At 43.7% G+C, this 15,268-nt stretch overlaps 1 protein-coding gene across 2 annotated transcripts in view; it reads right to left on the reverse strand.

The window, feature by feature from the left end:
* The window catches only part of Nudcd3 (NudC domain containing 3), a 79,684-nt gene extending 66,916 nt beyond the window's left edge, over positions 1-12,768 (reverse strand). The window contains exons 1-2 of one of the 2 annotated variants that reach the window (XR_009585116.1): positions 12,298-12,768; positions 6,212-6,531 (exon numbers count right to left, since the gene is read on the reverse strand). Coding sequence is in view for 1 of the 2 variants with exons in the window: in XM_021632678.2 (XP_021488353.1) it covers positions 6,212-6,531; positions 12,298-12,489 (512 nt within the window). In the remaining variant the exon portion in view is untranslated. The remainder of the gene's footprint in view (positions 1-6,211; positions 6,532-12,297) is intronic. The other variant, XM_021632678.2, reaches the window with a different exon arrangement.
* Between the last annotated feature and the right edge of the window lie 2,500 nt (positions 12,769-15,268).

Below are 15,268 nucleotides of genomic sequence, written 5' to 3' on the forward strand. Positions count from 1 at the left end.
ACTCAAACCAGACTTGACTAAATAGTGAGTTTGAGGCCAGCCTGGGTGTTACAAGACCCTATTTTACAGAAAAAGAAAAAGTGGGTGGGGGACACACCAACAACAAACCCTGGTGGTTTGTTTTTGTCCCAATGGAGCACTTATGTAGCACATCCCAGCACTGCACATAGCATGGTACTACACTACCAGGAAGCCGCTTCCAAATGATTCACTTCCCGAGACGTGCCTAGGTCCCTGTAACACCTAGTCACAAAGGACACACTGCCAAAAATATGAGAACATACTAACACTAATGGCTTCGTTCAGCACCATGTTCAACTACGGGAAACCGCTCATACAGCATGCAGTTCCATGACGGCCTTTCCTCACACTGCCACTACTCTACTTCCCAGTAGGCAGGAGAAACAGCTGGTTTGGACCCAGACTTACCATGACGCCTGCCTACTCAACACAACAGCGTGTGATTACTCATCCAAGGGACAAAAAAGCTCTTGGTCCTAGCACTCAAGGTAACTATTTCCAGGTGATAACCTTTGTTTGTTTTGTTGTGGGTTTGAGGGTGAGGGGGGTTGGCTTTGTTTATCTGGTTAGGTTTTTTCTCTTTTGTCTTTTGGAAATGAGAGTTTCAGTATGTAGCCCAGACCGGCCTCATGCCTGGGTGATAACTGATATCCTTACTGCTACGTGCCCCCTCTTCTTTCCTTTATAAAGAGTTCTACTCATGATTTATGTAAGAAAAGCAGAACTGCCACATGCTGTCAAGATCCTTTCATCCGGATTCCCAGACTCAACCATAGCTTTCCCACTGCCTGTAGCAACACCTGCAGGTGGAGAGCCTGAACTGCAGGTGCTCTGATAGCTTGGCTGTGAGGGAAACAACCTACATTGGTCTACAGGGACAAAGCCAAGAGGTGAGCCATAGCAGGCAACTTAAAAGAGCTGACTATGACTAGCATGAGAAGTGCTGAAAGCTGTATGTCCCTTCTTTCCACAGGACTAGCCATGCTCACAGGAATGGTTACTGATCAACTGCAACATAGACACTAAGACAAAAAGACAAAAAACAAAACAAAACAAAACAAAACAAAACAAAACAAAAAACAGTATCTACTATGGACAACTCCCAAAACTAGGGTGTACTTTATAGTCTTGCACAACCAGGAAATTTTTTGTACCCAAATGAGTGGGAATTAAGTGGGTGTTTCAAGCACCCTGGTACTTCTGTTCCTTTTGTTTCTTCTTTTCCTTGTTCCTTAAATGCGGTTTTACTATGTTGCCCAGGCTGACTGGTGTTAGGCTTGAAAGCTCAAGCAATTTTCAACCACAGCCTCTCAGGGAGCTGGAACTAAAGGCATGTGCCACCCACCATGCCAGGCTCAGCACTGGGGGAGCTCTGACTTTCCCAGCAGTGACAGAAGGTGAAAACAACAATGGGACTTATGGCAATTGTAGCTTATTAGTGGGGAGATAGTAACATCAGAGTGACAGCAAAATTACATCAAATTAACATTTCCTTCAAATAGCCCCTTTAATCACCCAAAAAATACTGTACCTGCGGCTTTATATGTAAAAACTCTACATCATTATACATAAGCAAAAAATGTATACTGTAGCCTGGCATGGTGGTACATATGTGTAATTCTAGCATTTGGAAGGTGGAGGCAGGAGGATCACAAAAGGCTGAGAACAACCTTGGTATACAGCAAGACCCTGTCTCCAAAGCAAAAACAAAACAACAACAAAAATGTTTAAGTAATTCCTAAGAAGGAAACTGGTAAGTGCCCACAAAATGGCTCAGTTGGGTAGGGCACTTGGCACTTACCTGATGACCTGAGTTCAATCCCCAGCACCTACACGATGAGAGAACTAATTCCATGTGCATATGTGTGCACACAAGCACACACACAAATAAATGTAATTTTTTTTAAAGCTATATTATAAAACTTTAAGGCAGAACACTGCAAGGTCGCAGAACACTGCAAGGTCGCAGAGCCTGAGGACAGGAAGAAGAGGCAGGCACTGTGCAATCAGGTACTACAAATGTCTCTATCGTGGCTGTGGTGACAAGACTATTTGAGAGAAGTCATTAACTATATTCCGGAAGACAGTTCATTGCACTGTTAGGTAAACTAGGTTTCAAAAGACACACAATGACTGCTTCTCAGCCTTTTGGCTGTGACAAAGCGTTAAACACACACACACACACAAACACACAACTCACAAGAACCATGAAGTTTAATAGCCAGACACACAGTGGTACACTATTAAGGAGAGGCAGAAGCAGGCAGATCATTGTGAATTGAGATCAGCTTGGACTACATAGCAAGTTCCAAGGGCAGCCAAGGGCACACAGTGAGAATCTGTCTCAAAAAAAACAAACAAAATCAAAACAACAAAAACTCCAAAGAACATAGTGTATTATATACTCTAATGAACAATTTTTAATAAGAATGCATGTGCAAACTATAAATACAGTATTTATTATCCAGTCTTTCTTTTCCCCCAACACTTATGCCAAAATTTGTTAAATAAGCATGTCACAGACTTACTGAAGAGAAGGAGTATCTGTCATGCTATATAAGCCAGCAGCAAGTGTTTGTCTAACAAAGGCCATCAGAAACAGCAATCAAACATGGGGGTGAGGGAAGAAAGAGGAATCCAAGCCAGGCGTGGTGGCACACACCTGTAATCCCAGCACTTGGAAGATGGAAAAAGAATTGGGACTTCAAGGTCAACCTGGGCCAAAAGGCCTGTCTAAAAACCAAAGGAGGAAAAAAGAAATCAGTGCTCAGAGTCTCAGGTCCTGGTAACCAACTTTGGAAAGAGTACTCTCAGAAGAAGGGCTTGGGTGTGGTCACCTCAAGATTCTTCTTCAATTATTCCACTGGCAAAAGACAAATCTTCACATCTACCATGCATAGCTAATTGGTAGAGGAACTTGGGATCCAGCCCTAGGTAGAACAAGGAAAAAAACAGTGTTTGACATTCCATTTTCAGATGTGCAGAAACACTGCTTCTCGGCTGCAGCTATGATAGATTAATGCCTCAACTTTAACTTATTCACTAGTTAAAACTACTGAAGGATGAGATGCTGCCGTTCTTCGCACTAAAAGAAATGACAGGACAGAAGTCTGACCCGAAGAGCACGTAAAACGGTTGGTTTCTAACATGCAAATCGTCACTCTAAACTTACTACTCTAGTAGCATTCTGAGTGGGGCTGTCAGCCACAGTGCAGCTCATGGCTCAAGAATTTAGAGCAGAGTCCCTGCAATAAGGTAGTTATTCTGGTCCACTACTCACATCAAAACCAAATATCTTTTTTTTTTTTTTTTTAAGAATTAAAAAAAATAGTAAAACAAAATTCCCCATTTGCATTTTTAAAAAAGATAAATATAAAAATGAAGAGTTGAGGGGATGGCTCAGTCAGTAAAAACCTAAGCTAGGAATAGTGGCGCACGCCTTTGATCCCACCACTTGGGAGGCAGACACAGATCAATCTCTGTGAGTTCAAGGCCAGCCTGGTCTACATAGTGAGTTCCAGGTCAGCCAAAGCTATATAGTGAGACCCTGTCTTGAAAAAAAAAAAAAAAAAAAAATTTTTTTTTTAAAGTATAAAGATCTGAGTTTAACCTCCAGAACCCAAGTCAAAACAAAATTAAATAGTCAGGGATGAGGGAGGTTTCTAATCCTAGTCCAGGAAAAGCAGACGGGTGGAAGCCTGGAAGTTCACTGTTCACCTAGCCTAGCCTACCTGGCAAAGTTCCAGAGTAATGAGACCCTATCTGGATTAAAAAAAAAAACAAAAAAAAAAACAAGGAGGCTGGAGAGCAACATGCAATGTTGCCTTCTGACCTCCACGTGCACTCAAACAAACACAAAGATAATTAAGATAATTAAAACACTCCTTACTCCACCACTCTGTTATAGCCACCATTAATAGGCTTTTAAAATTTGGCATTCAACAGGGAAGTATATGTTCTTAGTCCCACTTAACATTAATTATACCATGAAACATCTGTATTTGTCAAGAATTAAGTCAGAGAAACAGAACTAGCCGCAAATACTAAAAAGGTTTCCATGAAGGCTAGTAAGACGGCTTGCTGAGTAGGGTACCAAGTCTGACAACCTGAGTTCAAGCCCTGGAGCCCAGACAACAGAATGTCAGAACCAAGCCCCATAACTTGTCCTTTGGCCGCCACACATGCACCCTTGGCACAATGCCACCCATACACACATTAAAGCATAAATAAACAAGTGTAGAGCCAGGCACTGCTGCACACACCTTTAGCCTTAGCACTAGGAAGGCAGAGACCAGCCTAGTCTATATAGAAAGGTCCAGAACAGCAGGGCTACAAGGAGAGAGTCTGTCTCAAACAGATAGACAAATGGACAGAGAAATGAACTTAACTGTGGGGATGGGGGATGTCTGAGCCAGTCCAAAATCCACACAGGGCACGGTAAACTCCCCAAAAACTGAGTGCAAATGCTTCTACTTCAGGGAAGTTGCAGCTGGTTGATCAGGTCCACTCACACAGGCTAGCCTCCCCTGCTTAAAGTCAACTACTGCAGACCCTACCCAAACCTACACAGTCTTTCATAGCAACACTGGCACAAGTATTTGAGACTAGAAACCATAGCCTTGCCTAACTGACAGAAAAAACTGACTCTCACAACATCCACATTGGCTGTCTTCAAATCACTTTATAAACAGACAGGCAAAGCATGTTTTGTTGCACTCACTAACATTGTGAGGTAGTCTCTGTTTTGTTTCTGAGACAGGTCTCATTCTGTAGCCCAGGCTGGCCTCATACTCTTTCTGTAGACTAGGCTGACCTCAAACTTCAATGATCTTCCTGATTCTAAGTGTTGGGATTATAGGTATGTGCACATGGCAAGACTTTTCTGAAGAGCTGAACCCTACAGCACTGAGAAGCTAGTCCCAAAGATCAAAGTGTTAAGATAAACTAGCCCTAGCCAAGAGGTGGTGGTACACACCTTTAATCCCAGAACTCAGGAGGCAGAGGCAGGTGGATCTCTGTGAATTTAAGGCCAGCCTGGTACACAGAGAAAGTTTAGGAAAGCCAGGGCTACAGAGAAACCCTGCCTCAAAAAAAAAAAAAAAAAAAAAAAAAGACCAACCAGCTCTAGAATTAAAAGGTCCTAAAGGTACAAACCAAAGAATCAAGTCACTGTGGCTACACGCAGATGCAGTAAAGGCTTTGGGAGGCAACACCTGCTCTAATTTTGGCTCTGGCCCTCAAATGGCTACATGACTGTGAACAGATCATTACTTTGTCTCAAACGGTGAAAAAAAATAAGACTGAAGCTAAAAGAGCACCCAAATATACAACTAAAGGACTGCTGTGCAGGTTGCAAACACAGAAAGCTAAATAAATGCTCAGATAAAGAAGTGGTGTTGGTGCTGGAGCAGGAAGTAATGGCACTCAGCACAATGACTGAGCAGCTGAAAAGGAGCCAGCGGCACTGGAGAAGTGTTTCTAAATGACAATTCATGTGCTATCTGCAGCTTTCATAAGTCAGGTGCTAATTTACAAAGTTTTATGACAGAAAGAAAAACTTTTCCCAGAATTTTTCCCAACAAGTCAACTTTGTTCTAGAAGTGATTCAGGGCTTATTAAAATTACATTTAGATGCTGCCAAGATAGTTTAACAGGTAAAGGTGTCTGCCACCTAACCTGACAACTCGAGTTCAATCCCTGGGACCCACGAGATGGAAAAAGAAAACTGATTTTTGCAAGTTGTTCTCTTGACTGCCATGCATGCTCTGTGGCACATGCCCACCCATTCATACAGCAACACACACAGAGACACACACAATAAATAAAGATTATACTTTAGCTGACTGAGAGTCCTCTACGGTAAAGACAGTCTGGCACACTAATGTGTCTGAGGTGCTGCTTGAGAATAGGAGATTAAGACACAGCCAAGCACAAAGGCTGTGACCACCAAATGAAGGTGCAGAAGATGGCTGTCTGCAAGCCACTCACTGATAGAGGCCTTCGAACAAACAACCCAGGGTTTAATCTTGGGTTTCCAGCCTCCAAAACTATTAGAAAGTAAGTTTCGGTTATTTAACCACCACCCACCAAAACGGAACTGGTATTTTACAAACTACAGCAAGCAAAAGCCAATCAGAAGCAAAGTTAACCACAACAGAGAAAGAAGGACAATGCAGGGAAATGTTCCTACCTGGGGAGCACAGGGGGTTCCTTAGGGCCTTCAGCAGCAGTGCTAACTGCTTCTGGAGCTTCTGCCTTCTCCAAGCCACGGACCTTGTGCTCGGAGCCCTGGGGGCCTGGGGGCTCCACCTTTTCTACTTCCTGAGGCGCACTCAACTCTGCAGTAGCATCAATCTCTACCTCCTGCACTGGGACTGGCACGGCTTCTTTCTCAGCTGTATCAGCTACCACAGCTTTGGCCTCTTCTTCCTTTTTTCTGATTTTCTCTTCAAGTTCTTTCTTCCTTTTCTCATCATCCTGGCGAGCCATGTGATCAAATGTTTTAAAGACCTAAAAATAAAACATCAATCCAACAATAATTTCATCTGCCCCTATTAGACCACACACCATAGAAATTAACAAAATCTACTGAATACAGAATTAATTAGCAGTAAATCAAAGCAAAATGTAAACGTTCTAGAACTTCATCAAAAGCTGGTAGGAACTGCTCTTCCTCAAGAAGTTTCCAAAATTAACAAACTAAAAAACAAGTCAAAGCTAACAGTACTTACAAATCTAGAGGATACAAAGCTAGACAGCTTTAGTTGTCATTACTTTTTTGGGGTAAGGAAGTGGGGTTGCAAGACAAGGTTTCTCTGTGTTGCTTGGCTGTCCTGGAATTCACTCTGTAGAGCAAGCAGGCTGGCCTCCAACTCACAGAGATTCCTGTGTCTGCCTCCCCAGGGCTGGGGTTAGAGGCATGACCCGCAATTATCACTACTTTTACCCATCCATTGTGCTGGTAATAGGAAGAACACACTCAGGGTGTGGATCCATGGTGGTGCAGAAATTCAAATTTAGAAAGTGAAAGATAAAAATGTGAAAAATTAGAAAAAATAAAAGATAAAAATAAAAATAAAAAATAAAAGATAAAAATAAAAATAAAAGATAAAAATGTGAAAAATTTAGAAAGTGAAAGATAAAACATCAATCTACAAAATGCACTCAGGCTTACCAGACTATTACTACCCTTTCTGAACTGAAAGCTAAGGAGATATAGGAGTACTTGATTTCATAAACACCCACTCTGAGCCTATAGCTATCGCTTTTGGAGTTTGGAACACAAACTCCAAAAGCAAAAGGATACAAACTCACTCCCATTACCTCAGACTTCTAACAGGATTTTCCCAGATAGTCCTGATAGTCCTCCTTTGGTATGCAGGCACACCCTTAACTTTTTCTGAGACAGTCACATTCACAGAGGTGCTGGGACCATTAACAAGTTTAGTTAAAGGGCTGGGGATATAGGTCAGTGGTAGAAACACCTGCTTAGTCATGAGCTAAGCAATGGGTTCCATCTTCAGTACTACACAAGTACATACACTGATAGAACTCTAGCAAGAGGAGCACCATAGAACCCAGATGCCCTGTCAGACTGTGGTGGGAAGGAACATTTCTAGAGAAAGAAATCTACAGAGGAAGGAGAATAGGGTTCTCAACTGGCCCTTAAGGAAGAGTGCATCTTCCATAAAGGCCACTGGAGGAACCAGCACAGCTCTAAGAAGTGGGATCCCCACGAAACAGCAAGAAGCCCTGCACTAGGCAGAGGTAGTGAAGGCTGAGGAAATGACCTGGGACATGAGTGGGAATCACCTACTCCAAAAGGCTAGGACTCTGTAAACATTCACTAAGTGTCTGAGCACTGCTTGGAAGACAAAACAAAAGATGGGTGCTAACTTTGCTGCATATTTCTACAAACAGTTTCAAAACTAACAAACGCCCCGTGAAGACTACCAACATCCTAAAATAAAAAATAAAAAACGGCATTCAGAGAGGTTAAGTAACTTATGGTCTATCAGCAAAAGGACACAGCAAAATAATACACAGGACACAACAAACAGTAAAAAGGCAATGGAGCCAGAAGAAAAGCAATAAAATCCTAACAAGTCTGGAAACAAAAGCCAGGCATGTTAGCACACAACTTTAATTCCAGCACCCATTAGGAAGAGACAGGTGGATCTGAGAGTTCAGGCTAGCCTGGTATAAATAATGACTGATACACAGTGAGTTCCAGCCCTGCCAGGAGTACGCAGTCAGACTCTGTCTCAAAAAACAAAACACCTATAGACAAACCCAGAACCATAGCTACTCTGCAGGAAACCTTAAGACTTAACTAGCTTCTCTCCAGCATCCATGCTCACAGGTGTCTGAGTCCTTTGTGTTCAAAATCACTCTATCTCTGACACCTCAGATCTTCAACTTAACTACAAAAGGTCAGGCAGTAAGGACTGTCTCCTGTAACCTCAGACTGCCATTATAGGCTGCTCCAAACTAGGGCCTAAGTGTCCTCAGTCCTCCTGAGGCCTTTGTGACTCTGTAAGCTGAGCCTCTTCTACCTGCCCAACTGCACTGCTCGGTTCTCATGCCACTCCTGAGCTCCAGCTGCCATTATGTTCACAGTACTCACCCTAGAGTCATAGAGTCCTACACTGTAACAGATGTCCATGGTCTTCAATAAGCCATCTAGGAGGACAAGAGATGAACTGACTTGCCTAGGATTTTTCAACAAGTTACAAAAGGAGTAAGAACCAAATAGCTTCCTGACTGTCCTAATGATGCCTTCCGATAAGCAGTGCTTCTTACATTGGCCTCCAGGAGTTATCACTGACATGTCAAAGTGAACTACTTTTTTCTTAACATTTTCTAATACACAATGGAACAGAACAAAATTTTCACAAACTTCATTCCTGCTCTAGGACCTTACAAGGAAAAAAGTGAGATACTTTACACGGCATTGTATTTGTTTGCTTTCTTTCTGTGATAAACACATCAGGATCAAAAACAACTTGGCTTAGAGGATACAGTCCATCATCAGGTGAAGCCAAGGCAGGAACTGAAGCAGAGGCTATGGTGGAATGACACCTGCTAACCCACTCTGCCTGCTCTTACGCACCTCAGAACCACCTGCCCCAGGATTCCCCAGTGAATCCCCCACATCAATCATTAATCAAGAAAATGCCCCACAGACTTTGCCTACAGGTCAGTCTGATGAAGGCAACTCCTCAATTAATATTACCTCTCTCCTGGTTTGTATTAAGTTGACAAAAAACAAAACAAAAAACAAACAGCACATACATCAACAGTCCACTCTCCAAAATATCAGCAGGAAGCTCTCAAGGTCCACAGAACATATCCAAACCACCTCTGCCTATGTTCACACTTTGCTAGAGAAAGTCACAGGAAGGAATCTTAGGATCACAGAATCAGGAACAAAAAACAAGCAGATGAGTAGGAATGAGATAATATTGTGTGTACTAAGTCACTCTATCTGATGATATTTAATATCACTCCACAACAAAACCCTTACCAATACTGAACCCACCTTACAAGCCTCTTGCCAAAGGTTTTCTGTAAATTAAGAAAAAGCAGGTTTTTGGGGACTCACTATGATCTAACTAATGAAAATAGTCACTGGGCATGGTAGCACATGCCTTTGAGTCCAGCACTTGGGAGGCTAGCCTGGTCTACAAAGCAAGTTCCAGGATAGCCAGGGCTACACAAAGAAAAACTGTCTCCAAAAAACTGAAAAGAAAAAGAAGTCTCTTGTTTAATGCTGATAGTTGAAAACAGGGGCAAGGACAAACAAACAAACAAACAAACAAAAAACCTCTTAAGCCTGTACCTGAGACTGTCCCCGTGTCTTCGGGGAAACCCAATGCCCTTAACTGTGACTGTTCCCCAGCTGTCTTCTACTTTCGGCTCTTCTTCAGACCTTACCAATTACCCCATCTCCTGCAGGATCCAGTGCCACAATTCCAACTTGTCTAAATTAACCCTACCCCCAAATCCATGTGACAGTCAGTTAACGAATGTCACTGTTCCAGTCACCCAGACTTGGAAACTTGGGATATCTGATTCACCCTTCCTCTTCTCCTGCTCCCTACCTCCAATAGCATGGTCACCACACTGTAACCTACAGAGGTATCTTACCCTTTCAGAGATAGCTGTTTTATAAAGTTACAGGATAAGTAAGTGCACTGCCTCTATTAGTTCATCAGAGAAGCAAAAAGCAACAGCTCAAATTGTGCTGAAGCTAAAACATGATGTAATACTCCAGAAAGTCGAATACTAGCTACTAGGATATACTCTTTTTTTCCTCCAAACCTTTCTACAACTAAAACAAAAGTTTTCACCATGCTATGGAATGGTTGAATGCCAGAGCAGAAAGATCTGGAGTCAGAAAGCTGAAGTCATGAGTTCCAGCTATGAGGAAAGAGCTGAGCGAAATTCTTGTCCTATCAGTTAACCTCCTGAACTGATGCGTCAAAGTCAAATTCAGAGTGTGACGATCAAGTGGCAAGACTTCATTATGCAGTAACAGACGGTCCCATTTCAGCTGCTTCTCACACTCTCCAATTACTCAAATGGCACCTGGGCCACTAGGGAGGCTGAATTACTACAGTAACTCCATCAGTTTCCATTCTGAAACTGAACCTCAGTAGAAACCATCCCACAGATCACCTGACTGCCATATGCTGACAGGAACTAGAACATTCTAAGCTTCGGTTTCTCCCATTGAGAAACTGAGGAAAGTAACTCCTGATAAGCCCACAGACTGGATTAAGACTTCAAAGGTAAACCAGGCAGTGGTGGTGTTTAACTTTAATCCCAGGTGGATCTCTGAGTTAGAGGCCAGCCTGGTCTACAGAGTGAGTTCTAGAACAGCCAGGGCTACGCTGAGAAGCCATGTCTCAGAAAACAAAAAACAAGGAGCTGGAGAGATGGCTCAGCGATTAAGGACCCAGGCTCAATTCACAGCACCCACACAGCAGCTCACAACTGTCTAACTCCAGTTCCAGAGGATTTAACATCCTCACAGAGACATATGTGCATGCAAAAACATCAGTGCATATAAAAAAATTAATAAATCTAAAAAAAAAAAAAGACTTCAGAAGGTAACATGAAGCTTTCTATAGGTGCTAGAGAATCAGACTCTAATAGTCAAGTTTGATACTCCTCCCCAATTTTTTTTTTTTTTTGAGACAGGGTCTCTCTGTGTGTAGCCCTGGCTGTACTACACTTGCTTTGTAGACCAGGCTGGCTGAGAACAGACATCCACCTGCCTCTGCCTCCCTGAGTGCTGGGTTACAAACATGGACCACTGAGCCTGGCTTCCCCCAAACTTTTAATCTCACTGAAAGTCTAACCTCTCCCACAAAACTTTCTCAATTTCATAACTACCATTTCTATCACTGCCTCCCAAACACTCTGCCACACAGACAGAGAACTAGCAGTTTTCTATTATACAGTGCTTGCTTTCTTTTCTGAACCTGTCATGAATAGACAGACCATGAACCTATATTGCAGCTGAGTGAGTGTTAAATATATCCATTAAATGTTTGCTTATTACTAAGTCAACAATGTCAACAATCCCAGCACTGGAGAGTCAGAGGAAGGACTATAAATTCGAAGACACTACCTGGAAAGTTCCATGCCAACCAGGGCCACATAACAAGACCCTATCTCAAAGCAAAACAATTTTTAAATGGTGTCCAAACTTCAGGCAGTAATTAGTTAACCCTTCAAAAACAATAAATTTAACGTAGGACGTACAGATTTAGATCCAAATGTAAATTTCAAATCATTTTAATTGTCCTCGACCTAGCAAGTCACTGGCAAGCGGCCACACCCACCAATCAATACATACCAGTCATTCTTGCCACCTCTTGAGCCCGGGAGTTCTGAAATATTCAAGTTTCTGCCCCTGTGAAAATCCTTCCCCTCCCGCCTGCACGGTTTGAACACAGCTTAGCAAACTCCTTGCACCGTTCTGAGGATGTCCACAGGGCGCCCATAGGCCCTCAAGGCTTAAGTTTCCAACACCGAAGAACATCCTGCCCAAACCCAGGCTTTTCCCAAAGCAGCGAGTCCCTGACAACCGACCATTTACACGAAATCACCTTTGGCACCCCAGGGAGAACGGCAAAATCCGAAGGGTTGGGATGAGGAGTGGCGCTGGTCCCCTGCGTAGGACGCGACCCAGGGACACGTCTGGCGCCGAGAGGTAGAACTGTAAGGACCTGCAAGATCCCAACGGCCCACCGCTCCCCACCTCACCTGCAGCACCAGGGCCTGCGCGGCCCCGGGAGGGAAGCCCATGCGGTCCGAAGGGTGGCGCAGCAGGCGATAGAAGTCGGTCTTGCGGTAAAGAAAGCCGAAGAGCACGCGCAGAAAGTCCTGGACATTGCCCACGTGCTGCAGGATGCCCAGAAGGGCCTGGTCGTAAAGCTCAGCAGCCCCGGGCTCCATGGCTCTGCTGCCCGAGGGACGCGAACACAGTGGGCACCGCCTCACACCGGCCTATTGGCCACTTCCGGCGTGCGTGCCTAACGGCTCCCCCGGACAGCGAGGACGCAGAACTTCCGGTCCGCGCTTGTTACTACTGGTGTTAACTGATTGTCCTCCTTGATGCACTGCTGTATCTCCTCCGCCGTGATACCTGCCTAAAGGAGGCTGGTGTGCACTCAGTAGGGTTCCTACACGCAAAAACGGCTATAGCTGCGGCGCCGACAGTGCTTGCCAACCATATTTGAATAGGGCGGAAGCTTTGTGCTGACGGGAACATGACGTGGTCGCTGGAGGTGGTGTCACGTGGTTTGGGAGCGTTTCTTTCAGGATTGAATTCCTGTCTCAGTATCCAAAGCGCCTTTTTTTTATTTTTCCCCCTTCTTTTTGTAGCACCTTTTTAAAAACAGGGCAACTACGTTTTGTTTGTGAGCCAGAGAAACGGAAAGGAATGTTGTATGATATTGTAGAATGTATATATCTGTATCTGCATGTATAGTATGTGTATGCGTGTGTATACACATGACATTCGTAATAAGCGCTTGTCAAAGTAGTCTAAATCAGTATAAAGCTGGTTTAAAGATCTTTGTGAGGCTCTGAATATAGACATTTTAAGAAAACATTTGTGTAAGATTGTCACAGATATGGATACGGCATCCAAATTCTAGGCCAACCTCGGCTTCAGAGTAAAATCTTGTCTCAGAAATAAATAAGGGCTGGAGAGATGGTTCAGAGGTTAAGAGCACTAGCTGTTCTTCCGAAGGTCTTGATTCCCAGTCCCAGTAATCACATGGTGGCTCACAACTATCTACGATGAGATCTGGTGCCCTCTTCTGGCCTACAGGCAGAATACTATATAAATAATAATATTTTTTAAATAAATAAATAAAGGACTGGGGACATATGCTAGGTCACAAACCCCAGACAAATGGCTGAGGTGCCTGTTAACATATCAAAGCAGACTTTGACTACCAGTCTCCCTCAGTCCCTACCTGTTACAGGGCCCTTCAGACCATCATGCATCTCCCAGCTTTCTTTAGAATTTTGTTCTGTTTGTTTTGATTTGTACAACAGAAGGTCTTTGTTTTAATATGGGCAAATCTTTTGCTTTTACTCTCTGGCTTCTGGGTCTGTGTTTGGGGAAATTGTCTCTCCCAGCTTTATACAGGCTCCCGTATTCGTTTCTGGAGCTTGTGCAGTTTTGTGAATTTTTAAGTACTTTATTGAATATTTATACATGGATCTAATCTACCCCTATCCTGTCCCCCTCCCAGATCCTCCCCAGCTCCACACAACTTTTTCCTCCCAACTTCATGTGTGCATGCTCTCTGCCTCCCCCACACCCTCTCTCTTTCTCTTCAATCTGATAACTGCCTAGTCCATTCAGTGCTATCTATACGTGAATGGGTGTAAGACCATCTGCTTGAACATGGGTAGCCTCTCAGGGCCCTTATCTTAGTTTGAGTTCCTGTTGCTATGAAGAGATAGCATAACCAGAGCAACTCTTACAAGGAAAACATTTAATTGGAGCTGGCTTACCGTTTCAGAGGTTTAATCCATTATAGTCATGGCAGGAAACATGGTGATATGCAGGCAGACAGGTGCTGGTGAAGGACTGAGAGTTCCTCATCTTTTTTTGGGGGGGAGGGGAATCTTCTAGACAGGGTTTCTCTGTGTAGCCTTGGCTGTCCTGGACTCGATTTGTAGACTAGGCTAGCCTCAAACTCACAGAGTTCCACCTGCCTCTGCCTCCCTGAGTGCTGGGATTACGGGTGTGCGCCCTGCACCCAGCTTAAGTTCTACATCTTGATTCACAGGCAGCTGGATACTGTTTGCCACACTGAGCATAGCTTGAGTACCTGATAGACCCCAAAGCCATGCCTACTCCAACAAGACCGCACCTTCTAATAGAGCCACTCCCTTTGGGCGTCATTCCTATTCAAACCACCGAAGCCTTCATCCCTGGAGAAGAGTAACTTTATTTATGTAGCCATCAGTTGCCAGTAGTGCCTCAGATAGGGTGAGACTTCATGACCCCCTCCCTCATCCATACTAGGGTTTTGGTTGGCTTGATCTTGCATGTGAATTCATGTATGCAATGGCCCTATCATGTCTTGCGAATACTGTTTTACTAAAGTGGTCCACTCCCTCTGGCTCTTACAGTCTTTCCACCCCCTCTTCCACAGTGGTCTCTGAGCCTCATGGGAAGGGGATGTGATATTGACATCCCATGTAGAGCTGAGCACTCCACAGTCCCTTATTCTCTGTATGTTGACTAGTAATTGGTTGCTATCTTAATCGCTGCTTATAGCGAAAGAAGCTTCTCTGATGAAAATTGAGAGATGTGCTTATCTATGAGTATAAAGATAAGAACTTGGAGGGAACTCTGTTGCTATGTCCATTTAACATGATAATAATAATAGGTTCTCCCCAATGGCTTATGACCTAGTTGGCCACATGTTTTTAACTCAGTTAATAGTACCAGGCATGGGTTCTATCTTGCGGAGCTGGCTTTAAGTTCAATCACACTGGACTGGAGAAAAGGCTCAGCAGTTAAGAGCATTGCTGCTCCTTGCAGAGGAATCTACATGGTGGTCACACATAACTGCGTGGACTCCAGTTCCAAGAAATTTGACAGGCTTTTCTGGCATCCACAGGCAGGCACTAGGGATGCACATGGTGCAAATACATAAATGCAAGCTAAACGTTAAAAAGAAATAAACAAATCCAAAGGCATGTTTTT

Source organism: Meriones unguiculatus, chromosome 12 (assembly GCF_030254825.1).
Source record: "Meriones unguiculatus strain TT.TT164.6M chromosome 12, Bangor_MerUng_6.1, whole genome shotgun sequence".
NCBI lineage: Eukaryota > Metazoa > Chordata > Mammalia > Rodentia > Muridae > Meriones > Meriones unguiculatus.